This window comes from Miscanthus floridulus, chromosome 7 (assembly GCF_019320115.1).
Source record: "Miscanthus floridulus cultivar M001 chromosome 7, ASM1932011v1, whole genome shotgun sequence".
In the NCBI taxonomy this organism is placed as follows: Eukaryota; Viridiplantae; Streptophyta; class Magnoliopsida; order Poales; family Poaceae; genus Miscanthus; species Miscanthus floridulus.
In genome coordinates this window covers 116,567,102-116,592,746 of record NC_089586.1, presented here as the reverse complement: position 1 = coordinate 116,592,746, position 25,645 = coordinate 116,567,102, and the positions used below count along the sequence as shown (strand labels likewise).

General features: G+C 46.6%; 1 protein-coding gene and 1 pseudogene across 1 annotated transcript; one reads left to right on the top strand and one right to left on the bottom strand.

Moving 5' to 3' along the window:
- The first annotated feature begins 185 nt into the window (after nucleotides 1-185).
- Nucleotides 186-8,525, top strand: LOC136464398 (MACPF domain-containing protein At1g14780-like). The gene is made up of 8 exons (XM_066463350.1): nucleotides 186-645; nucleotides 2,015-2,256; nucleotides 3,646-3,844; nucleotides 3,955-4,041; nucleotides 4,129-4,312; nucleotides 4,446-4,615; nucleotides 4,697-4,761; nucleotides 7,755-8,525. Exons 1-8 carry the CDS (start codon nucleotides 406-408, stop codon nucleotides 8,452-8,454), a joined length of 1,887 nt encoding a protein of 628 aa, XP_066319447.1. The 5' UTR covers nucleotides 186-405; the 3' UTR covers nucleotides 8,455-8,525.
- Nucleotides 8,526-9,190: 665 nt separating this feature from the next.
- LOC136464397 (probable RNA-dependent RNA polymerase 1) lies at nucleotides 9,191-23,060 on the bottom strand (annotated as a pseudogene).
- Between the last annotated feature and the right edge of the window lie 2,585 nt (nucleotides 23,061-25,645).

Below are 25,645 nucleotides of genomic sequence, written 5' to 3'. Positions count from 1 at the left end.
GTCTCTCTCCATACCCATTTCTCTGCCCATATATATAACAACCACTACTCACTCATGACCCATGATTGACACAAACAAGAATCAGCAACCTCATTCTTTCAACCACCAAAAAAGTAGGGGAAACACAAGAAACATCCTTGTTTGATGAGAGAGAGAGAGAGAGAGAGAGAGAGAGAGATATCCCAGTAGTTTGACAGCAAGAACAAATCCTTGACATCCACAAGTACAGTTGAGTTTCTATTTCTACGACAGCATGATGCTTCTTGGCACAAGCAATTGTATATATAGTCAACTACTAGTAGCAGCCTACTACCAACAGGACATGGCTGCGGCGGCATAGCATATATAGCATACCAGGCCGGGCAGAGAGGTCGACCGTACCGGCCCGGCAAAGTCGCGCGAGACATGGCCGTGGCGGCGGCCGAGAAGGCCGTGAGGTGCCTCGGCCGGGGCTTCGACATGACGTGCGACATGAGGCTCAAGTACTGCAAGGACGCAGGCGGGTGCCTCGTCGAGAGGAGCGGCGTCGAGACGGCGCCGCTCGCCGTGCCCGGCGTCGGGACCATCGGCGGCGTGCCCGTCGACGTTAAGTGCGGCAAGGGCGACCGTGTCCGGCTCAAGTCCGGCGTGCTCGAGTTCAACAAGGTTAGCGATACGAACCACCATGCATCAAAAGCTTGCCATCATCAGATTATTACTTATCCTATTTCACCTTATTTTTTGGGAAATTAAGATTTTTTGAAGGTCGGGAAATTAAGATTTGCTCATGGTCATGTATGTACAAATTGTAGGGAGAACTTTTCAAAATAAGAAATAAAATTGAAATGTGTATAAGTTCATTGTGAATCCAATCAAGGGTTCAATTTGCTGTTCAATTATAATCTATTTGCTTTGAAACTTTGGTTGAGTCTGCATTGTCTTTAATTTGTCTGTGGCTATCTTCAGACTTCAGTTCTAAGCCCTGAATCTCATTTCTCCCTTTAAGCTATAGAAACTTCATTTTTTTATAGCCCGAATACAAGGTATATAAACTATTTTTTTTAAAAAGGAATAACCCAGTTTATACAGAAAGCCAATACAGGATATATATAAACTATATGATGAGAGCTAATTCTTCTTTTACAGAATTCAGATGACAATTTATTTCACCAAAATGTAGAAAGTATCAATTTCAACATGGTAGCACAAAACAATATTGTGGTCTGTGTGAGAGAAAAACTACGCGGTCTCACGCGTACATAAGCAATCAACAACATATCTTAAATCTTAAAGGACGTACCCAGTGCAGAGAGCTCCTGCTCTGTGTGGGGTCTGGAGAAGGGTGTCAGTGGCAAGCCTTACTCTCGTCTGTGCAATGCGAGGAGACTGTGACTCGAACCCTGGACCTTCCGGTCACAGGCGGTAAGACTCTGCCGCTTGCACCAGGCCCGTCCTTCCCCATTAAATCTTATCTTGAGGAATTTGGATGAAGAATAAACATTTTTTCCCATATTTTGGCGCAACTTGGAACCACGTTCCGTTATCTAAAAATGTTTTGGTGCAAATGTGAACTGTCCATGCCAACCGTACGTCAAGTATGCTGCAGATCAGTGGCATATTACCAACCAGAAAGAGAAAAATATATCTTAATATTATGGGAGAGTCAAACATAATCTTCTCATATTTGAAAACATCTGGGCCAAGTGGTCCTGATCGTAAACTATCCGTGATCGAATCAAATTTCGTGTAAGTTAGTAGTCCTCCTCCATTTATATAAACTATTGCACGTCGAATTGGACGGTGCCTCGTTTGACTTTGACCCAAGATCGAGAGCTGTAGAGATCGTGCAGTTTATCTTCCTGCTGATTCCTCCTGCTTGCATCAAGAGCACACTAGTTCAATGCAAGTAGGATCGCAGAAGATATAAATATGAGTAAAATCTAAATATAACAAAGAAAATGCTCGTGGACTTCTCCAAGGGAGGAAATCACTGATCTCGAGGCATGCATGCATGTGCTACGGTGTGTGTATTCAGATGTCGGAGCTGTTCAACCAGCGGAGCTCGGTGGAGGGGAAGATCCCGTCGGGGCTGTTCAACGCCTGCTTCGACCTGGACAGCGGCTCCTGGGCGCAGGACGCGGCCGCCACCAAGTGCCTCGCCATGGACGGCTACTTCATCTCCCTCTTCGACCTCCGCCTGGACCGCCGCCCGCTCGCGCTCGCCGACCACGTCCGCCGCGACGTCCCGGCCGCCTGGGACCCCGCCGCCATCGCCAGGTTCGTTCGTTTCGTATAACGCTACAAGGAATTAACGCCGCCGCGGCAAAGTAATCACCGCAGTTTTCTGTGAGCTCTTTCTTTGTGCATAGTCCTTGGAGTTTTCACGACGGAGCCTCTTTTTTTTAGTCCACGAAACGGTACGGAAATATCATATCACGAAAAGGAGAATGTGAGTGGCAATGGCAAACTTGCCGGCTGAAATAGTCCTGTTCTGCTGCGACGGGACGGCAGCAACTTCATGCTGGGCATGCATTATTCCGACAACAGGCAAGGACGCGGCATCACTACCAAACCAATAGTAAGTTCACACCAAAAACAGGATAAAACTCCCGAACCGATCGAGACTTCTCTGTTCCGGGAGAATCCAACCACGGAACCCTGTTCACAAATCACAATGCACGGAGGCGGCAGCGGCGGCGGCGGCTCTCGCGGTGCCGGGAGTCCTGGAACGTTGGCGTCAGGGCGTCACCATGCGAGTAACGCCAAGGACAGAGCTGTGCCGTGTGGTGCTGACATGGACAGAGGTTGAAAAAAGGCTCTGGATGCCTGCGGAACGACGACGTTGACTTCTCTGGCCCCTTGAGTAACAAGTGTCTTCGCCTTTCCAAAACCTTCCGACCACGCTACAACTGCAAAGCGAGAGAGAGGCAGAGCACTCGCAGGACTTGGAGGAGTCCTGGACTCGTTCCAGGTCTGGACTGATCTGGAGAAGTTGAGCGAGTCAGTAATTAACCGCAAGCACCAAGCAGTTGAGATGTCCAAGATCCGCTGCAACGAACTGGGACAGGGAATCCTCACTGCCTCTGATTGCTTTAGCCTCCGGACAGCTGATTGGATATCATATGCGCCGTGTTCTGATCTGTCCACACACTTTTTTCCTTCCCTTTCCTTCCCTTGCATTTGTTTAGGGCGCGTTTAGTTCCGAAAATTTTTGGTTTTTGGCTGCTGTAGCACTTTCGTTGTTATTTGACAAAAATTGTCCAATTATGGACTATTTAGGCTTAAAAGATTCGTCTCGCGATTTCTCGATGAACTGTGCAATTAGTTTTTTTTTTCGTCTACATTTAGTACTCCATGCATGTGCCGCAAGATTCGATGTGACAGGGAATCTTGAAAATTTTTGGTTTTTGGATTGGAACTGAACGGGGCCTTAGCTCGTCCGTCATTGTTGAATCTGAACTAGTCTGAACTCCCGTCGATCCAACGTGCCGACAGGTTCGGCATTGACTAGCGGAAGCAAGGACGACACGTACTGCCTGAATTGTATTATCAGGCAGACGCGTAGCTTCCATACTCTCAACTGACACTGACACTGACACTAATCTGATTGACGTTAGTACGTTGCTGACTTGATCCGATCGATCCGGTGGACGGCTGTGCGTGCAGGTTCATCGAGAAGTACGGGACCCATGTGGTGGTGGGGCTGAGCATGGGCGGCCAGGACGTGGTGTACGTGAAGCAGGACGGGTCGTCGGCGCTGCCGCCGTCGGAGATCAAGGAGCATCTCGACAGGCTCGGCGACCAGCTCTTCACCGGCGCCTGTGCCATGCCTCCCCTCCGCTGCAAGTCCAAAGACAGGCTCAAGGTTAAAACTAGCTACAGCTGTAGAATTCCGAAGCACTTTTAAAAAAAAAGATGAAACTTTATGCTGAAATGAAAATCGACGGATACACTGAAATAATGAAATGGTGACAGATGCCAGAGGCCTTCAACGTGTTCGACGCCCAGGTAGCGCAGCAGCGGCTTCAAGCAGGGATCACCACGCTGGTCTCCTCCAAAGAGGTTGGTAACAAGTGTTACTATCATCTCGTGATCAACTCCCTCCGAGCACTCTGAATTAATCTTACTGAGGTTTTCTTTCTTGTTCAGGGCGTGACGGTCATATACTCCAAGAGGGGAGGCAACACGACAGTGGGCAGCCACTCAGAATGGCTGCTCACCGTGCCGGCGACGCCCGACGTGATCAACATCAAGGCTGTGCCCATCACCTCCCTCGTCAAGGGCGTGCCTGGCGCCGGCTACCTTTCTCACGCCATCAACCTCTACCTCAGATGTGAGTAATTAAGAACGGCATTATTGTTACACGCATTTGGCTACGACAATTAATTAAACTACCATCTGTTAAGTACGGAGTACTTGTAGTACTTGTAGTACATGGTAACAAGCAGAATGATTGTTACTTACAGATAAGTCTCCTGTAGCTGACCTCAAGTACTTCCTGGATTTCCAGCATCACAAGATGTGGGCGCCGGTGTTCGGCGAGCTGCCGCTCGGCCCATGCTCCAACCGGCAGGGCTCCAGCCCGGCGCTTCATTTCAGCCCGTTGAGTTCTAAGCTCTATGTCAGCCCAAGTCAGGTGAGGAAGAATCTCTGTACCCAAATGCTAGTACCACTTGTTTCTTTCAGAAATGACAGACTGCTGACAAAATAAATACAGGTGATTGCCCCTCGATTGCCAGTCACTGGGATGCGGCTGCACCTGGAGGGCAAGAAACACAACCGGTAAGACTGGTTTGCTGACCGCAGAAATACTACAGCACTTGATTTTTAATATTTACTCAGAGAGACAGAGTGACTGGAGATTTGAATCGTGAATCTGTCGTCGTCTCCACAAGTCCACACGACCACACCACACCCAAGTCATGGTATAAACAGGATTATGGGAGGGGAGAAATCCCTGCTAGTTTGCGAGTGCCTCTGCCGGTGGTTGGGTGGCCACTGGCCACCGAGGCTTGGAAGAGTTGGAGTGCAGGGAGCTTCGTTATTAAAAAAAAGATGGATGCTTAACTGTTATTTTCACTCCCCGAGAAACAACTTTGACTAAAAAATTATTATTATTATGGTACAAAATCAATATCATTACATAGATCGTTGAATCTATTTTCATAATAAATTTATTTAGAGATACAAATGTTGCACGCAGTTTCTACAAATCTGGTCAAACTTACGGTATGGAAACAAAAACGACAGTAATTTAGGAACGGGAGAGTAGGTGCTTAGCAGCCATGGTCTGGATCGATGGGGTGAGATCATGACACAATACTTTGGAAATGTTTTTAAATTGTGAGAATTTTTTTTACGAATCACACTCATATAAGAACATACATTCATCCATATGAACATATGCACACACTATATCTCTATAAGTGCTTTTGAGCAAATCTCAAAATTGATGAAATCAGCACAGGCATCTGCCTATCGGCGGTCTTATCTACCACTGAAAAAAACAACGACTTATATGTTCCAAGATTGGGGATTATGGAGAAGAAACATGGCCACCTTATATGTTGCCGCAAAACGATTTATATAGACGTACTCATTTTTCTACGCAAGGCTATGAAGGTGAACCATACCTAAAAATAGGAGAAGGGGATTCACCATATGAACTGTTCATAAAGAATGATTTTTATGGACAATGCTTAGTCTCAAATAGCTTCATGCAAACAACTTTTTCAATTGAAGTTGATGAAGACAAACTTTATATTAAAATTATAGAGCTTGGTAAGATTTAGAACTGTGTAGTTGATAATTTTTTGTTTGAGATCGTCCAGGAGCCCAAATATTCATTATAAGTTCTAAAAATTTTAAATTAAAATATTTGACTTTATCAACTGGACATGGATGGAGAGACACTAGAGATCTAAAAAAATTCTAGTTAGCAATTTTTTATTTGAGATTATTTAGGGGGTAAATTTAAAAAAATAAAGAAACAAAATAATAGCATCTGAGAGTCATAAGTGGACTACGTGGTGCGGTAGTAAGGAAGCTTCGTGTGAGGCTTGAGGTCAACGAATTTGAATCTTTGAGAACTCATGTGCATAAAGATCAAAATGTTTTGCTTGTGACTTAGGACTGCGCGATAATCGTTTGGGCATGAAAATGTCCGTTTTTTTGTGTGATTTCTAGAAAGCATTTTTAATAGCGGACCATAAGGCCGATCACCTTTTACCTTAAAAAAAACACCCCGCAAATCCATCTTACTTCTACATATCTTTTGATTAGAGGTGGTTGTAAAAACTGCTAATTGTCCCTCCATATACCTTATTTGTTCATACCCTTGGGTAGTTATGGTTGAAGAACCACCTCGAGAAATGAATTCATGATGGCAACTAAAAAAAGTTCATATAGTAGTAAGTTGTCCATCACAACGATAAAGCGATGCGAACAATATGTAAGACCAGTAGATCTAAGGGTGAGCCCATCCTTAAAGTGGGTTGTGGCGGTTCCATTACCACTCAATCGAAAGTAACTACAAAGATGTGTTCCGAAGTTGATTGTGATATGTGGCAGGGACAAATCTAGTGTTGGGTGAGGAGGGGGCTCAAGCCCCCTTCTTTAGCCTCTCATATTGTTTTATAGACACGGAAGAGAGAAATGCGAAAAAGGTACGACTCTAGAAGTGAAGATGATTTAGACCCTCTCTTCTATGAATTTACATATACGTAGATAGGCCTTGTTTGGATACGATTATTTATAGTCCGATTACCAGTGGGTGGCCATGAGAATTGCGTAGAATCACGATAAATAGTTCACAGTGCAGACGATTATTTCTACCGCCTGTGACTCGTCCGCTGCGAGCTTCAACGGGGACTTCGATTTTACGTACCACAGCTTCTGATAGCGGTTCTGGTGCTGCACCGCGCGGTGGGCAAGTTCGTATCCAAATAGGTCTAGACCTAAGCTGAGCCCGGACCGAGCACGATGGGTTTTAGCCCACCCACGAACCTTACTGGACAGGGTCTGGGCATAGATCCCGCTGCCCAGAAAAAAATTAGCCTGAGACCGGCCCAAAATATTGTTTTTTTTTGCTATTTTACACTAAAAATGCACGGGCGGCCCGCCTAGGCCCGGGCCTGAGCTACCCAGTGGGACGTTCATGGACAGGACTTTTTTGGCCCGAAATAACCGGTCTTTTTTTCAGCCCGACTCAAACCCGACCTGACCCGTAAAATGCTCAGGTCTAAACAGGGCATACACCACTGGGTATGTGGTAAAAAAAAATACATATACCTTCCCGTTTGGACATGAATCAAATATTCTTTACTTATAACTCCTTCAAATAGATTGTGGCAATCGGTACCCCCAATATTAATTCTGGTTATCAACCACAATGGCACACAATCAACAGCCCGTTCGTTTCATCGTAAACGTTTGTGGATTATTTACTGCTGACTGGTTTGGTGTGAGAAAAAAATAATGTTCCAGCTTATAATCCACGATCATATACGAGCAAACAACACCATTTCCATACGTTCTCCTAAGTTGATCGTGATCCAAATATTTTAATAAACCCCGTATTTATTTCCCAAATGGACCCTCGAGCGCCTGGTATGCTTTGCGGCTTCGCGCGATCGGGCCCCTTCCCTCGTGGCGATTCCTTTCCCCCGGCGACGGCGAGGGCCGCCTCGTCGCGCCGTCGCGGCGGATAGAATATCCTCTTCCGCGCCCCTCGCCTTTCGTGGCTTGCTTACATTGCGTCCGTGCTTGTGCATCAGGTTAGCCGTCCACCTGCAGCACCTATCGACCACCCCGACGTTCATCGCCGCCGCGCGGCACGACAAACCGCCGGTGTGGCGAGGTTCGGACGCTGCCTCCGGCTCCGACGACAGGTACTACGAGCCGGTCCAGTGGCGGATGTTCGCGCGCGTGTGCACCGCGCCGGTCAAGTACGACACAGGGTGGCGCGGCGCCGGCGCCGGCGACCGCGACCTCGACCTCGACCGGAGCGCGGCCTGCGTCGTCACGGGCGCGCAGCTCCACGTCGCGGCGCACGACGCCACTGACGTGCTGCACCTCAGGCTCCTCTACGCGGAGCTCCCCGGCTGCTCCGTCGTGCAGTCCAGGTGGGCGCATGGCGCGGCGAGGCTGTCCGGGAAGTCCAGCAGCTTCCTGTCGGCCGCCTCCTCCGCGGGGTCTTCCGGTCGTGGCAGTGGCAGTGGCGGATCGCAGAAGGAGAGACAGCAGCCGGGTAAGCCGCCGGAGGGCGTCGTCAACATCAACTCCGGCGTGCTCGCCGGCGGGCCGCCTGTGCCGGTCGCCGCGCAGAAGATGCTCAGGCTCGTGGACACCTCGCAGGTGACCATGGGGCCCCAGGACAGCCCCGGGTACTGGCTCGTCACCGGTGCAAGGCTCGACGTCGACAACGGGAGGATCTCGCTGCACGTCAAGTTTTCCCTGCTTGCCCCGGCTTCCTGACAAGTCGTTCATTTCATCCAGAGTTGTACAGCTTTCTGATGCTCAAAACTGACGTCTTGTTTACACTTCTGTTTCCGATCATTCTTTCATGTTTCCATTCTCGTTGGAGTACCAATGAATGCTGGTGCAAGGCGAATGCGTTTTTGAAAAAAAAAACAAAAACAAAAACAAAACATAGGTGAATGCATCAATGCAACTAGGCAAGGGAGACAGGAGCTCAGCGCCAACCTTGTAAATCCATAACTGAACAGTGAACAGGATGAATGGCATAACTGCCAACCAAACAATGTTGCAGAAACCAGAGAGCACAGATACACATACACTGTTGTTACAGGACCGACGGGAACGGCAGATGCCCCCATGATAGAGGTCCAATATTAAAAACACCATAAGCAGCATATTTCTGGGTACTCGTACTAAGTAAAAGATAGAAAATTTACACACTTCAATAACTCAAGGTTCCAGTGAAAACGGCAGATGCCCCCATGATAGAGGTCCAATATTAAAAACACCATAAGCAGCATATTTCTGGGTACTCGTACTAAGTAAAAGATAGAAAATTTACACACTTCAATAACTCAAGGTTCCAGTGAAAATCGTGGTAATGCATTTAGTTAAACAGCAGCATCAGAAGTTTTAAGACGCACGTACTCCAGACGTCAGCTTGTGGCAGTTTGCCTGTCTTAATTCATCAGATCATTCATGCACACTTGCTGGCAGTGCTGATTGCAAACGATCAAGGATATGTACAAAAGCAAACCTACTGGCAATGCTCAATGCAATGTCAAGTTTTGATTCATGTTATTCATGAGAGACACCAGATTAGGATCCATCTGCGTGAAGAAATTCCTCTGCTTGATGGTCAAAAGCTTGTCATATACGCACCATGGAAGCTAATAAGATGCGGCCGATCATATCCTTCATTGTAGCTGCCCCAGTACTGTGGATGATAAGTAACATGGTACCAAGCAGAGGCCTTGGCCTCTATGGCATCTTGGCCATCCTCGCCTTTGCTCATCTCTTTGAACCAGGACCTAGCTTCTTTCTGTTGAAACCTATAGCATCACTATGAGCATAGATCTAGCCGGATACTTGCTGTTGAATAGAATCATGAATCCTAGAACATCTGCTAGTACATTAACAGTAGGTAGAACGAGAGAAAATGAGGGGTAGAAGATGAACATGTCAAACCTGACACCGCAGTGGAGGAGGATACGCTCGCATCTGCTATGGAGTCGATGTTTGCGCTAGGGCAGCGACGGTCGGGGAAGACGGGTGGCAGCGCAGTGCAGTGGTGGCGGTGACGCAGTCCGGTGGCGGCGCGGCTGGTGGCGGAGGTGCTTCCCGTCACTGGCTGCGCGCCCTCTAAATCAGATTAGGGTTTAGGTGTCGGTGGGGAGCTTGGTACAGCCGAACCTCGTGACTTGTGTCGCCGGCCCCCACCTCTATTTATTGCGCAGTGTGACAGGGGCCCTCTAGCCATAGTGGGCTGAGCGTCCCGATCAGGGCGCGGATCAAAAGCCCAACTGGGCCGTTGGGCCCAGTTTGGAATTGAGATCAATCTAACAATCTCCCCTTGATCTCCTACCATCTTTCAATTTCATATCATTTACTTTTGTTCATTCCATTACAGATTAGCGCGTAGAGCATGTTTCATCGTCACGATCAATTGCCGATAGATTTAACAGCTACAACACACCACTCTGTTCTGAAATAGATACTTAACTTTTGGTCTTCTTTTGTTCAGGAATTATAGGCTTTTCCTTAAACCCATGCCGGCTACATGTTCTCTGAACACGTTGGGTGGTAAGCCTTTTGTAAGCGGATCCGCGAGCATCTTTTCGGTACTTATATGCTCAAGACTTATGACATGATCCCGGACTTTATCTTTCACGACATAATACTTTATGTCAATGTGTTTGGTAGCACCACTTGACTTATTGTTGTAAGCATACTGTACTGTCGGATTATTATCGCAGTATAACTTAAGTGGTCTATAGATGTCGTCAACCACCTTCAAACCGGGTATGAACTTCTTTAGCCAGTTCACCTGCCCCGTTGCCTCATAACACGCTACAAACTCGGCATACATTGTGGACGATATAGTGATGGTTTGCTTTGAGCTTTTTCATGAAATAGCTCCCCTGCGAGAGTGAATACATATTTAGACGTGGATTTTCTATCATCTCCCGCATAATCAGAATCTGAATACCCACTATATGGAGTGAATCTGATCTTTTATATGTCATCATGAGGACTTTCATTCCTTGCAAATAACGCAAGACTTTCTTTACTAATTTCTAGTGTTCTGTTCCAGGATTGCTCTAGAATCTGCCAAGTAACCCGGTAACAAATGCCAAATCAGGGCGCATACATACTTGAGCATATTGCAAGCTTCCGACAGCTGAAGCATATGGAACCACTTTCATTTGATCGATCTCATATTGGTTCCTGGGGCATTGAAAATTATCATATATGTCGCCCTTGACTATAGGAGCAGGTGAGGGACTGCATTTGTGCATACTGAATTTCTTTAAGATTCTTTCTATGTATACCTTTTGTGACAGTCCTAATACCCCTTTACTTCTATCTCGGTGAATCTCGATCCCTAGAACGAACGAAGCTTCACCAAGATCTTTCATATCAAATTTTGAGGACAAAAACTTCTTTGTCTGTAGTAGTAGACTGACATCACTACTAGCAAGTAAGATGTCATCCACATACAGGACAAGAGAGATAAACTTCCCATTCTTAAACTTTGCATAGACACAATTGTCCTCAACATTCTCTTTAAACCCAAAATTCCTTATTGTCTGATCAAACTTCAAGTACCACTGTCTTGAAGCTTGTTTTAATCCATAAATAGATTTCTTTAGGCGGCATCCCATTCGTTCTTTTCCTTCCATGACAAAACCTTTCGGTTGTGCCATGTAAACATTTTTCTCCAATTCTCCATTGAGAAATATCGTCTTTACATCCATCTGATGTAATTCTAAATCATAATGTGTCACTAATGCCATTATGATTCTGAATGAATCTTTATATGAGACTGGAAAAAATGCCTTATTGTAATCAATCCCTTCTCTTTGCGTAAAGCCTTTTGCCGTAAGTCGCGCTTTATATCTCTCTATATTCCCTTGAGAGTCAAGTTTGGTTTTGTAGACCTATTTACAGCCTACTATTTTGGCTCCTTTAGGAATTATTTCCAAGTCCCAAACTTTATTGGCATTCATTGATTTCATTTCATCTTCTATAGCCTCAAGCCACTTTGATAAATGATCACTTCCCATGGCTTCTTCAAATGAGGTGGGAGCATCCTCCATTTGAAATTCCTCAGTGTTGTATACTTCAAAGTCAGCAGGAATAGCTGATTTTCTAACTCTTTGAGACCTTCTAGGGGCCTCCACATTTGGCACATCTTCTGTTTGAGACTATTGTTGCTCCCCCTCATGTGTGGCAATAGGTTCTATAGGATCCTGAAGAACAGGTTCCTCATCATCATTCATTGTTGCCACAAGCGGAATAACAACAGGTGCTGGCACTATAGTGTCTTGCACTATCGGTGCAGCGACAGTAGGTAGTGAGAAAAATGGCTCATGAATCATCGAAGTGGGCGCATACACCCGCTTCTCTTCAAGGTCAATTTCTCGAGCTACCATGCTCCCCCTCATCATTTCATCCTCTAGGAAGACAGCGTGTCTCGTTTCCATAAACTTTGTATGTCTGTCTAGATAGTAGAAACGAAAACCTTTTGACTTTTCTAGGTAGCCAATAAAATGGCAACTTACTATTTTGGGATCTAGTTTCCCAACGTTTAGGTTAAATACTTTAGCCTCAGCAGGACTCCCCCCACACACGTAAGTGGTTTAGTGAGGGTACTCTTTCTGTTCACAACTCATACGGTGTTTTGGGCACCGACCTACTTGTTACTTTATTGAGAATATGAATGACGGTTTTTAACGCCTCCATCCACAGGCTCAACGGTAAGGTGGAGTAACTTATCATACTGCGCACCATATCCATCAGGGTATGATTGCGCCTTTCAGCTACTCTATTTTGCTGAGGTTCGCCCGGTGTAGAATACTGGGCTACTATGCCATTCTTCTGTAAGAACCTTACAAAAGGTCCAGGAACTTGGTCATATGGGGTATGCCGACCGTAGTACTCCCCCCTTGGTCGGACATGACTATCTTAATCTTTAAATTGTGTTGGTTTTCAACTTCTGCCTTAAATATCTTAAATTTATTAAATGCTTCTGTTCTTTCTTTGATTGGATAAATGTAGCCATAATAGGAGTAATCATCTGTGAATGTTATGAACAAATCATAACCATCCACACTCCTTACAGGAAACGGACCACAGATGTCTATGTGAATAATCTATAAAATTCCTGCGTTTCTTTTGGCATCTTTCTTAATTTTCTTTACATACTTTCCTTTTATGCATTCTCTGTATTGTTCTAAATCTGAGAGCTCTAATGGAGGAAGAATATCATTCTTAACTAGTCTTTCTATTTTTTCCCTCAAAATATGGCCTAAATAACAGTGCCATAATTTCGACAACGCATCGTGAGCTCTCTTTCGTTTTCTGTTTACATCCACAGACGAGGATACATTCTCATTGTCGCACGCAACATTCACATCATCGCATACAACATTCACATCATCACGTAGTGATAATAAATAAAGCTCATATTGTAAGATAGCAAGACCAACACATGCATTATTAAATGTTATCTTATATTTGCTATTTCCAAAATGGCAATCATATCCATCATTGTCCAAGCATGAAACACTAATCAAGTTTCTCTGTAGGGAGGGAACATAAAGTATATCTCTCAGTAAAGGTGCGAAACCATCAGCAAGCTCTAGAGAAAGATCGTCAATGGCTTCAACATCTGCTTGGACTCTATTTGCAACTTTAACGTGTCTTTCGCTTCTTTGCGTAGTCCTCGTCAAATGGAATCCCTGTAAAGAATTAACAACATGAACAGTTACACCTGAGTCAATCCACCAAGTAGATTTCGAATACTGTACATACAGGGATTCATTTATAAATGTAATAATGCTCTCACCTTTCTTTGCCATGATCATCTTTAAGTAATCGGGACAATCTTTCTTATAATGTCCGGTCTTTTTGAAATAGAGACATTGGTCTTTCTCTACTGTGAACTTGTTCTGTTGAGGCTGATGCAGCATGGGACCATTTTCCTTTGACTTTGAGGAGAAGTTAGCATTAGTATTCTTTTTCTTGTTGTCTTTAAGATAATTGATAGTGTCACCATTGGCAGCTTTCATTCTCTCCTCTTGCACATGCATAGCCATGAGCCTCTCTATGTCCCACTTCTCAGGCTGTATGTTGTAGTTGACAACAAAAGTGTCAAACTCTTTTGGCAAGGAAACAAAAATCAAATGGATAAGGAACTCTTCCTTGAGATCCAGATCCATTGGTTTTAACTTGGATGCCAAATTGCTCATCCTTAGTATATGCTCTCTTATGCCACTATTATCAAAGTACATCTCTGTCACCAGCTGCTTTATCAGCTGGGTAGCATATGTTTTTGAAGACCCAGTGAACTGACTCTTTGTTCTATCAAGGTACTCGGTGACCGTGTCATACTCTGAGATTGAGTCCACAATTGCAGGCTCAGTCGTGTTTTTTATCACAGCCAAATATTTCTTGTTGGCAGTGACCCACTTTCTATGCTCAAGGTCATAGGATATCTTTTGGGATGCAAAATCTCTCTCTCTGGTTGTCTAAGCGGCATCAGCATCGTTTGTCTTCCTCATCGGTGCCACAGGCTCAGTGGGACACGGTGAGGTGACTACCCAGTCCACCTCAGCCAAGATGAAGACCAGGTCAATCTTTTTCTTCCACTTCGTGTAGTTATCACCTTTGAGAGTGGGGATCTATTTGATACAACCTATTAAGTTGTATTTACCTAAAAACACAATTCATATTGAGTGAGAACATAAATAATAACAATTGCATGCCTTAGTTCCAACGTTGGTCAAAATTAAAACATACAATTGTCCTCTACACTAATTCTACATCACCGTTGGGCAGAAATAGAATTAATGCATGACAAAAACTCATCATAAATAACATCATAATATTGCCATTAATCAACATTGGTCAAAATAATAACAATATTATAATCAATTAAAAATATATCTATTTTCAAAATTAAATTCTCCCGTTGGTTCGAATTTAATAGTGAAAATAATATCTTTAAATACGCAGTGGAAAAATAATTCAATTTAATGAATTTTGCCCACAGGACAAATCTCTTTTCTATTTTCTTTAAGCCATTAATCATTTTTCAGGAAATAAACTTTTACTGGAAAAAGAAAAACGGGGAAAATGACTCAAATACACACTTTTCCTTCGGCCCGTCCAGCAAAACGACCCGGCTTACTTCACTGCGCGCGCGCTGCCCGCACCCAGGCCGCAACCTGGGCCTGGGCCGGCAAAAAGCCACGCGGCGCGCTCGCTCGCCTGGGCCGCGAGTCGGCCCGATCAATCTGAGTCGTCCACGCCGATCCGACGGCTGCACGATGAGATCGGTCGATCAAAACCGGGAAGCGGCGGCCATCACCCGAAAACCCTAGCCATTCTTCACCCTTCACCGTCCCCTCCTCTCTCTCAGTCGCGCAGAGCTCGAGCGAGAGCGAGCAGACGACTCGGCGCCATCGCCGACCCCCTCGCCGACGAGCGCGCTCCCCAGCGGGTGAGTGTGCCGTCGTTGAGCGGCCTGGCTGTGGCACCCCTTTGGCCAGAGCCCGACGAGCAGCGCCATCGGCTTGGCCTTCTTTCCCCCATGCGCCGGTGAGGCAGTAGCGCTGTGCAGCGGCGAGGTAGGCCTCCCCCTCCCCTTCTTCCCCTTCGGATTTGCTTCTCTGTTTGGATTTTCTTCTCGGATTTCATTCGATTGGGGATTAGGGTTAGGGTTAAATCAAGTCAGGGTTAGGGTTTTCTGTTCTGTTCTTCTTCTTCCCGAATTGATTACGGGTTTAGGGTTCGGTTTCGAGTAGACTTGAAACCGAGCCCTCCTGCTCATCTTTCTTTTACCCAGTTAGGGTTAGGGTTAGGACAACCCTCTTTCTTCTCAGATCCGAACTGGATCTGATCGGTTCTCTACTTTCTTGTCTGTTTCTCCGTTCTAGATCTAAAAACCCTAGAAACCGTGGCTCCGGTACCATTGTTGAAACCTATAGCATTACTAGGAGCATAGATCTAGTCGGGTACTTGCTGTTGAATACAATCATGAACCCTAGAACGTCTACTAATGCAGTAATAGTAAGTAGAACGAGAGAAAGGGAGGGGTAGAAGATGGACGTGTCAAACTTGACACCGCAGTGGAGGAGGATCCCCTCGTGTCCGCCATGGAGTCAGTGTCTACGCTAGGGCAGCGACGGTCGGGGAAGACGGGTGGCGGCGCAGTGTAGTGGTCGCCGGTGACGCAGTCCGGTGGCGACGCGGCTGGTGGCTTCCCGTCACTGGCTGCGCGTCCTCTAGATCGGATTAGGGTTTAGGTGTCGGTGGGGAGCTCGGCTCAGCCGAACCTCGTGACTTGAGCCGCCGGCCCACACCTCTATTTATTGCGTAGTGTGACAGGGGCCCTCCAGCCATAGTGGGCTGAGCGCCCCCGATCAGGGCGCAAATCAAAGGCCCAACTGGGCCGTTGGGCCCAGTTTAGAATTGAGATCAATCTAACACTTTCCTCAAAGATCTCACTGCCATTCTAATTGCATCAGCATCACTACTCTTGGTGAAATTCTTTGCCATCTTTAGAATACATCCACTTATTATCTCAACTTCACTTTTTATGCCATAGTGGTCCATAAGATTACCCAACCTGAAATCGTACTCTTCCTTGAACTCTATAGCCTCATTAATGTAATCTTCATAGCCATCAACGATCAAATCAGTGTCATAAGAACGCCTTGCCACTTCCCTCGTAAAGTGCTTTATGTGAGGTGTGTGCTTCTTTATTTCCCTGTAGAGCTTCCCGATCACACCCTCTGATACATAGGTGACATTGTCGAGCTTCTCCATAAAATCAGGATACTCCTTGACATGTAGCTCAGGTGGAATCAGAGCCGGCTCTCCAGTCTTTGGGAAATCAACAGCTATAGAGAAGAGCTTGGCCAGTTGAATGCACGATGGACTTTCAGCCTTCAGACATTCCTTATCTGCAAAGACCACATGCGCATTGGCGATAATCCCAAGACTCTCATTAACTATGTAGTTTGTGAAGTACTCCTCTATTTCCTGCACAAAATAACAAGATTGATCATTTCAAAGCATGGTATGAGATTTGTTCATAAGTTGAACATGATTCTGTCTGTTTAATTCACATATAACTGCTGCCACTACGAGAAATACAACTTTATACTTCGTTGTTCAGAAAAACGAGAATCAAGCCAATGAGAAAACAACGCATAGACCAACACAAACTTAATGACAGCATTGATGCCAACTGAATAACTGTTAGCATCAATGGCATGGAAGATGAACTGTTTGTCTGTTTCAATTAGAAAATACCTCAATAGTAACATCATGATCTAATGTTTCTGCTGGAGCTGGAGTATAGTCCATAGGATCCACCAAACGACTTGGAATAAGATGTGAATCCCAAGAAACAAAATATATGTCCCCATCAAGATCACTCCCTGAACACTCATTAGGGTGCGGCCTGCATTCATGAATACCAGAATTTTAAACTGGTTTAGAGATGAAAGGTCACAATAAAAGGATTAGCATCACATAAGGCAAAATGGACAACGGATTTCCATTTGACATATCAAACCAAGAAATTACATGTTCCAAGAAAAGAGCTTGTTGAAATTTACTAGAAAACATATGGCAATATATTGTTAAATACTTGCCTTGGTCCCTGCTGTGGAAAGACAACACAGTCAAACAAGTGGTCCAGAGCAGGAATATCAACAGCCTGGAGAACCCGTATGTCACCAGGGTAGAGACAAGAATTTTTGGCAACAACTACTTTTCAGTTACAACGAACTTGCGATGGTCATCTGCACAGTAAGAAGCTTGGATGAATACCTGGCCATACTTTAGTGTGCGGGTTTCATCCAGGCAACCCATCATTGCTCGCCCTTGTGGGATGAATATCCTTGACTTTGTTTTCAATTCTAGAAGCTTGGATGCTCTAAAAGTTTGTAGCAGCATGGAAAGATACGGCTCATGATCAGGCTGGTAGCCACATGATAACAATTCTTTTAAGTGGTGAGGGCTCCAACTCGCCTAAGAGTCGCCTGCAAGGCACCCGCGTCGCTCTCCCGAGCGACTCGGGCGGCGCCTCCCATCCCCAGCCGCAGGGACCGCCGCCCCCCCCCCCCGGCCTCTCGCCCTCGCCGCCGCCGGAGCAGGCTGCCGGATGCCCGTGCAGCTGCTAGGATGGCGGCGGCCGGGCCTTTCTCCTCCTCCTCTCTCTTTCTCTGAGGATGGCAACCATGGGGCGATGGCTGCCGGCGTATGGCGGTGACGGTGGCTTCCTCTTGGCCGCCGGAGCGCAGATCCGCGGCCTCATCGCCCGGATCCGGCGAGGCAGGGGGCGGATTTGGCGAGTCGGTGCCTGGGCGGCTCGGGCGGAGCCCCTCGCCCCCCACCGCCGGGCCTCCCCCTCCCCACCCCCTTCCCCTCGCCGCCGCCGGAGCGTGCCACCATTGGCCTGCGCGGGTAACTATGGCGGGGTGGTGGCGTCGCTGCTGCCGCCGCCTCCGCCCTCCGGTGGTTCCGGCATCCACGGACAGAGCTCTGCGCAGATATGGACCGCCGTGGATCTATGGCGGCGCAGCTACGGCGGCGACGAAGGCCATGGCGTCAATGCGGGCGCGGCTGTGGCTGCGGCAGGGGCCTGTGCGCCTGCACGGGCGTGGCGGCGAGGCTGCTCCAGCTCCCCTTCCTCCGGATCCGGCCATTCCGCGACTGCAGCTGCTGCCGTCCATGCGGATCCGGCCGGAACTCGCCGGTGCGGGCGGTGGTGGAGGACAGGGGTGGCGTGACTTCAAGGATCCCTGCTTTGATTGTGCTGGATGTGGGCGAGCACCGGCGAAAGCCATGTCGGATCTGCCGGCAAGACGACGGCGACGCCTTCGGGCGTCGTCTTTCCTCCTTGGAGGCGTTGTCATGGTGTTTTCCCTCTCCGGCCGACTGCAGAGGTGCGTTGGCTGTGCCGTGGTGGCGTGGCCGACAGCGGCTTGCTTGGATGCGTGCCAGTGACGCCATGGTGGTGTGGCTGGCAGCAGCCAACTAGGGGCACCAGTGGCGCCATGGTGGCGTGGCTGGAGGAACCTGGCTGCTTCTTGATGGCCAAGAGGCTCTGGCTCGGCGCGGCGCGAGGAAGGCAGCAAGGGGGCCGTGGAGGTGTTCGTACGGTGGCGGCGAGTGGGCAGCGCGGCGCGGTGATGTCAGCAAAGTGGAGGCTCGTGTCGATGACCCAATCCGACCGAGCGAAGGTTTTTCTGTTGAGCCTCATGTCGATGTCCCAATCCGATCGGGTGAGGTGAAGGCCAAGGTGGTGAGCTATGTCTCTGGAAGCTTTGTGTCCGTGCACGTGGTGCAGCTGAGATTCTGGTGGCGGCTAGACGAAGATGAAGTTAATGGAGCGGCTCGGTGGTACCAAGTCACCCCGATGGCAAAGCAAGCCCGGATCCTCGAAGAGTCCAGCGGCGGAAGTGGCGAGGCCCCCGTGCGCTTTAAGGTGGTGTGTCCGAGGAGTGGTGTGCGGCGGTGGATGTGGCGAGGCCCCCACGCTAGAGTTGCCTTGGAGACCTAGGATCCGGTGCGGGGTTTCGATTGTTTGGTGTGTAAGGTGCAGCAGCGGTACTTCGGCGAGGGGTCCTGCATGGCGGTGGCCTCTTCGGTGTGGTGCGGTGGGCTTCTCTTCTGACTTCTGTCAACGCATGGCCATAGTTGGGAGATCGACGATCATGTGTGCGTGACCTGAAGACGATGATGGCATGGTGGGGGAGTCGTGGTAGCTACACGGCTTGCAGCGGACTGCGGCGGCTAGTTCTGCATGGCAGCGACTGGTTGGCGTGGGACATCGTCGGTAACGATGGCGCTTGCGGTGAGGGCTACTTGTCGGCTCTACTCTTGGTTTGTGGGGGTGCGGCGTGGGGAACTGATTGGAGTTGAGTGGAGTTGGTGTGCCCGTATTGATGTCCCAATCCAACTGGCAGTTGTTGAGTGTGGCTCGTGTCGATGTCACAATCCAACTGGCTAGAGTTATTTTTCTTTTCCTTTTGTTGAGTTTGTTTTGCGACGTGGTTGTTGGCCATTGTTATTTCGTTGTGCCCATTTTGAGCTTATCTTCTTTTTAATATAATAGACAGCTTTCCTGCCTGATTCGTTTTAAAAAAAAAGATAACAATTCTTTAACTACATTGGTTACTTCTCCCATGGGCATAAGTTCAACCGCTTCACGAGCAGCCTGTGGTTCGGTTACCATTCTGTTCAACTGCCTTACGACTTCCTTCTGCTTTAGTTCAAAGACACTATCGCCAACCCCAAGTGTTGAGAGAAGAGTAATCAACTGCCGGATTCAGGAAGCACGGTTGGTACTTGCTGTATGTTAGCTCAGGATCACCGGCTCAGGTGAGTGAACTACTCATCAGTCTTGCTGAGCATTTGTTAGTGTTGCCGAGCACCCACTGGCTAAGTCGACCACGAACGAGCGTCGTCCGTCCCCACATATTATGGCTAGAGGTTGAAGAAAAGGGAGAACAAAGCATACACACAATACAAGACACTAGCGTTGGTCGAAGCCCTATATGGGAGATGACAAATCTGAACTCTCTTTACTGAGTTGCCGTGGTAGTCTATTCATACAACTCTATCCATCTAGTTCTATTAGAGCGCACATGCTATAACAGTAACTAGATAACATACAGGGTTGACTCTGTGACGGCCTCTGCATGTGGCTACAGTGCTGCAGGTGAGCCGTGCAGCGCCTGCACCTGTAGCGACTACAGTATCACAACAGGGAGCCTTTCAACACCACCTTCCCTTGCTGTGTTCACACAAGAAAAACAGTAGTTTATTCTAACACTGTATGCAAGGACATCAAGAGTGATATTTTCTGACCGGAACTTTGGCATGCTTTTTTCTCAAAGAAAGCTTACGGTTTGATCTTGGATCTACTGCTACAACACCTTTGTAACCACCATACCTTATCTGAAAAACAGATGGAGCAAAGCGTTTCAATTTGCACTTCATAGCCACCTCCATTGCAAAATTAGCTGAGATCTTTCCAACTCCATCAGAGAATATGTATTCTGTGCCATTTGTAATATCAGGAATTTGTTCCAACTCATACTTGTATACTTTTAAAGTTTCTGTTGAGGAACTAAAAGATTGCCCAAGTCTTGCAGCATACTTTGCCACATTTCTGATATCTCGAAAGTCCCCCATCCACTTCCTTATGTCACTTGCAGTCAATCCCTGCCGAGAAGCAAACATCCATGCAGAGTTATCTCGAAGCTGGCTTGAAGAGAAGGCAAGAAACTCAGAGTGCTTGTCACTAATATTGATGCCATTTGAAAGGACTGACAAAACTCTATTATACAGAGCAGTTCTCCTTGCATCATTTCCAGAAGTAGAACGAGGTGACAAATCAACTGAACGGAACTTCTCGCAGTCCTCATCAACAAATGAAATCCGAAGGAAGTTATCTATGTCAGCAGAGAAATGCCGCACAACACGATTGGAGACATTTATCTCAGGTCCATAAAAATAAAACTTTAGCAGGGGTAACTTGCACCCTGTGGACATAGACCAAGCCATCCTCCAGAGATATATTAGATGCTCTTTGGGATGCATGGCGTGATTTCCGTATTCTTGAATATTGTACAGATAACCAATTTGTTGGATTCAAGCAGGTGCTTTTCAAATATGACATCTTTAAAAGTGCCCGCTTTATATGATCAATAGGTTCAAATTTTGGGCTAACATGATAGAAGAAACTGTGATCAACTGTTGGCCCACTGAGTGTCCCATTCTGAACCAAATGGTTGATTTTGAAGAGTATCTCATAAGGGACCTCTATGTAATCAGGAGATTTCACAATTGGAACAAGGCAGGTACCACAGGAATATGAATACCCATTCCGACATTCAAAGACAAGATTTTGCTCTTTATAGTAAACAAAATAGTCGCCAATTCTTGGGAGCTCACATTGTTGTGGCACCTCCAGACAGAAAATAGATGATTGCCCGATGCTAGCTGATGGAGTAAAGTCAATCGTCCTGGTCCATTGTTCATCTGTGTCATCCCTCAACCAGTTGAAGAAAGGATCCTCAAACATATTACCTGGACGGCGTGGGAGCGGTTCATAAATTTTAGGAGCTGCCTGAACCTGAAACATGACATGTTTTTTTAGTCTATATGAACTCTAAAGCTCAAAACACTCTTAGCAAATAGCAACATTTCTAAGTAACTGAAAATATTAGTAACTGGCAACTGGTGGATCTTGGATGGGTATACTGAATTTTCAGGAAATATAAGAAATTATTTATACCCAACACATGTCATTTCCATTACACCAAAACTCAAAAATATGCTAAAATTCATTTAACAGAATCATCTGACTCAACCTTCCTCTATGCTAGAAAGGATATAAAAAAGGTTCCCTAAATGAAAAGGCATACAATTCATAACAAGAAGTCAATAGTACAAAGAAAATAGGAACATGCGACGACAAGAAAAACATAAGAAAGAACTCGTTCTTGTAGTCAATAATGTTTACATCAATTAATTTATCTTTCAGATGATTAAGAAATCTTGTGTGACTGGATTGACAGTGTACTGTATACTTGAAAGGATATAGCCATAAAAAGGAAAAGGTAGCCGGAATGAAAAGGTGTACAATTCATAGACTTATACAAATAAAATAGGAAGATGCGAAGACTAGACTAATAAGATAAGAAATAACTCATTCTTGTAGCTTAAATCATCTACTTCTGTATCTTTCAGAGGATTAAAAATGTAGAATCAAAAAAATCTGCTAAAATGCCCAAGGAGGGTAAATTATATGAGAAACCAACCTGAATCAAAAGGAACTTTGTCCGTGACCTATAAGCAGGTGGACGTTGAAGCTGCATCTCCCAGATACTTTCGTAAGAAAGTTCAAGTTTATATTTAGTAAGGTTGTAGGAGAGGTAGAAGTAAATCTTTTTCATATCAAATCCAAATTGAACCGAAACATTACTTGCACGAAAAAAAGCAGATAGAATATTTTCCTTAACCAAACATCCCAAATGCAGCACAGTGTCCTCCAGAGAAAACATTGGAATTCTTGGTCTTGGAATAATGTCCCGCTCTGCAGGTCTGGCTTTCAGATAAAATCGTCCAATCCGGAGAGCATTTCTTCGAGCCGCATCTTCTACCAATGAAACACTTTCCTGTGTTTGGAACTGAACTATAGCAAACGCCCTTGAGTTGGCAGAGATGTTCCTTGGAGGCCTGAGCTTCACAGCACAGATGCTTCCGGTGCCAGCAATTCTCTTCAAAATATCTTTGATAGACTCCGCACTGTCAGTTAGATCAAATCCATGGACCTGAATAGTTCTGCCAACCATGGTGGTGCATATCACAACTACAACAACAATATCGTAACAAAGTCAATTAGTCATTAGGAAGGATACAAAGCTCGAGATATAAAGGCAGACACACACATTTTTCTCTTATTACTGTTACATTTTAAACAAAAAGAAGCAAAAAAAAAAGAGCATATAAAAGAGGAGAAAGATCGCACAAATCACTCAACCCTCACTAGTTCACCGGAATTGTATTATACTAGGAATCGATCTTTTTTTAATAATGGAGCATCTGATTTGATACCTTGACTTATACAGAATTATAATGTAAAAAATAAAAGCATCTCATTTCTCCCTCGATGAGCCTAAATCACGGCATTGTACGGCAATGCAGTAGCAAAAACATGACTAGAAATGAAACATGAAACGTCCCTCTTAGCAAGCATTAACAAACAGACGCCAGTCAGGTAAAATCATGAACAGATCAGGAAAACAAATTTCGTTGACAGCATGAAAACTTTCATACAAAAAAACGATCATCAATCATCATAGGACACGAGCATTAACCCCAACTTCACATCGCTTTAATTCCAACTCAGAAATAAACAAAAAAAAATTAAAAAAAAAAGAGAAAGGTCATCGCATCTATTATTAGCAACTCTCCAACTGCCACCCCCACTTAAACCTCCCCAAAACCCTTCCATCAGCCCAGTAAACCTCCACAAAACAACGAAGCATTACCAATAAATCAACCATCCTCACGCAGCCGGGAAGTGCGGAAGAAGCCTGGAACTCCGCAATAAAACCACAGAGGCAAAAGAAGGGGCAACCTAACAATCTGCAGCAGCACGCGAAGGCAACGATCGCACGCACCACGAAGAGGAGGAGCGGAGAGCGGAGAGAAAGATTGCTCTACCACCTGCGCTCGACGGCGAGCCGGCGGGGAGCGGAGACGGGAAGTGGGGAGCTGGAGCAAGAGATCGCACCTTCTTTTGCGCCGCTCGCGGCTGACAAAATTGCATATATAGGACTCCAAACAACGCGCAAATATAGAAGTCCAAACATCCTTTTCGTAAAAATAACCCTTAAAACATTGACTTCTTTCGATTTTCATGACATTAAATATATTACATCCTTTTTTATTTATAATACATGTATTTCTCTCTTAAACGGACCCTTTTACTTTTACCCTTGTGGCCATCGAGCTGTCCGACGTTTCATCGCATCTCCTTTGTCGTTTGAGATCACGACGCCCTAGCAGCCCGACGTGGCCGCCCAAGTCCTGGCCGTGGCCGTCGCCGCCGACGGCAACCACCTCAGCCGCTCAAGTCCTGGCCGCGCCGGTCGCCGTCTCATCTCCTTCGTCGTTTCCTCCCGACGCCCTAACCCCCATGGAAGCCGCTGGACCTGATGGCCAGCCACCCGACGTGGCCGTGGCCGTGGCCGTGGCCGCCGACGGCCCGAACGCGGTCGCCCATGTCCTGGCCGCGCCGGTCGCCGAGGGCATGGCGGCGCCGATCGCCCAGGGCATGGCTGCACCGCATGGAGGACTGTCTGCGCCGGTCGTCGAGGGCATGGCCGCGCCGGATGGAGGCCTGTCCGCGCCGGCTGGACGGCTGGCAACGCCGACAGGAGGGCTGCCCGCGACCGACGTCGCTCCTGCTTGTGGCCTGGCCGAGCCCGACGCCATGTCCACTGCGATTGCCTTGGCGAGGTCACTGCTGCCCACTCCTCCTCCGGCAGTAGAATATGGCTCATTTTTGTTAGAGGAGGAGCATTCGTGGTGCTAAATTATGGTCCTGTGCATTGGTTATTTGCTTGCTGGGGCGAGGGCTAGCTCCTAGAGTTCTAGCAGAGAGGAAATCTGTAGCGTGTGTAGTGCTCTACTTGTGGTTTTTGAATTTTTGGTACTGCTCCAGATCACAGAGCCAAGGCAGCGGCAAGCCAGCCACCCGGTGGCCCAGGAAAACCAGTCTAAATGACTGAAGGGTAAAAGGGTCACTTTAGAAAATAAATATATATATTTAAATGAGAAAAGAGACTTCATACACATAATATCATAAAAATCAAGAAGCGCCTTGTTTGAAGTCCTAAATATGCAAATTTCCCCTCGCGGCTCGCCGACGAGAGTGCGAGTTTCTGGCGGAGATGGCGAGTGCCGAGGGAGGGAGACTTGTGGGGGGAGTCGGTCAATGTGCACGTAACATTTTAAACGGTGACGAGATGGTGGGTCTAGAGGTTCAGGAATAGGATGGGGTTGGAGAGAGATGCAGCGCCGTCGATTTTGTTCCGAGAGTCGTGCTGGGAGGATCCCGATGGGTTGCGTGCGGTGGTGATCGTGTGGTGGGCCCTTGCCCCTTGCCATAGAAGATAAAAAGGCCGGAACTGGTGTAAAAGGAGTGGAAGTTTGGAAATTGGAAGAGCTCAATGATCGTCACCCCATTAGCTGATGCTAAAATTTGGCTTATGCTGATGCTTATGCTGAAATATTATAAGAGAAAAACATTGTTTCATGACTGAAAAGTAGTTCTAAATAAGCTCAAGCGAACAGAGGGCCATATACTGAGTATAGCAACAATCTCGAGGGCAATGCAGAAGATGGGATATTTCTATACTTGCTAAATTAT

What these genes read in the sequence shown, in the direction of transcription:
- LOC136464398 (XM_066463350.1), top strand. Translation starts at nt 406, where the DNA reads ATGGCCGTGGCGGCGGCCGAGAAGGCCGTGAGGTGCCTCGGCCGGGGC. An exon ending in AGTCCAAAGACAGGCTCAAG is followed by an intron (nt 3,845 to 3,954) that starts GTTAAAACTAGC and finishes AAATGGTGACAG; the next exon opens with ATGCCAGAGGCCTTCAACGT. An exon ending in CATCAACCTCTACCTCAGAT is followed by an intron (nt 4,313 to 4,445) that starts GTGAGTAATTAA and finishes TGTTACTTACAG; the next exon opens with ATAAGTCTCCTGTAGCTGAC.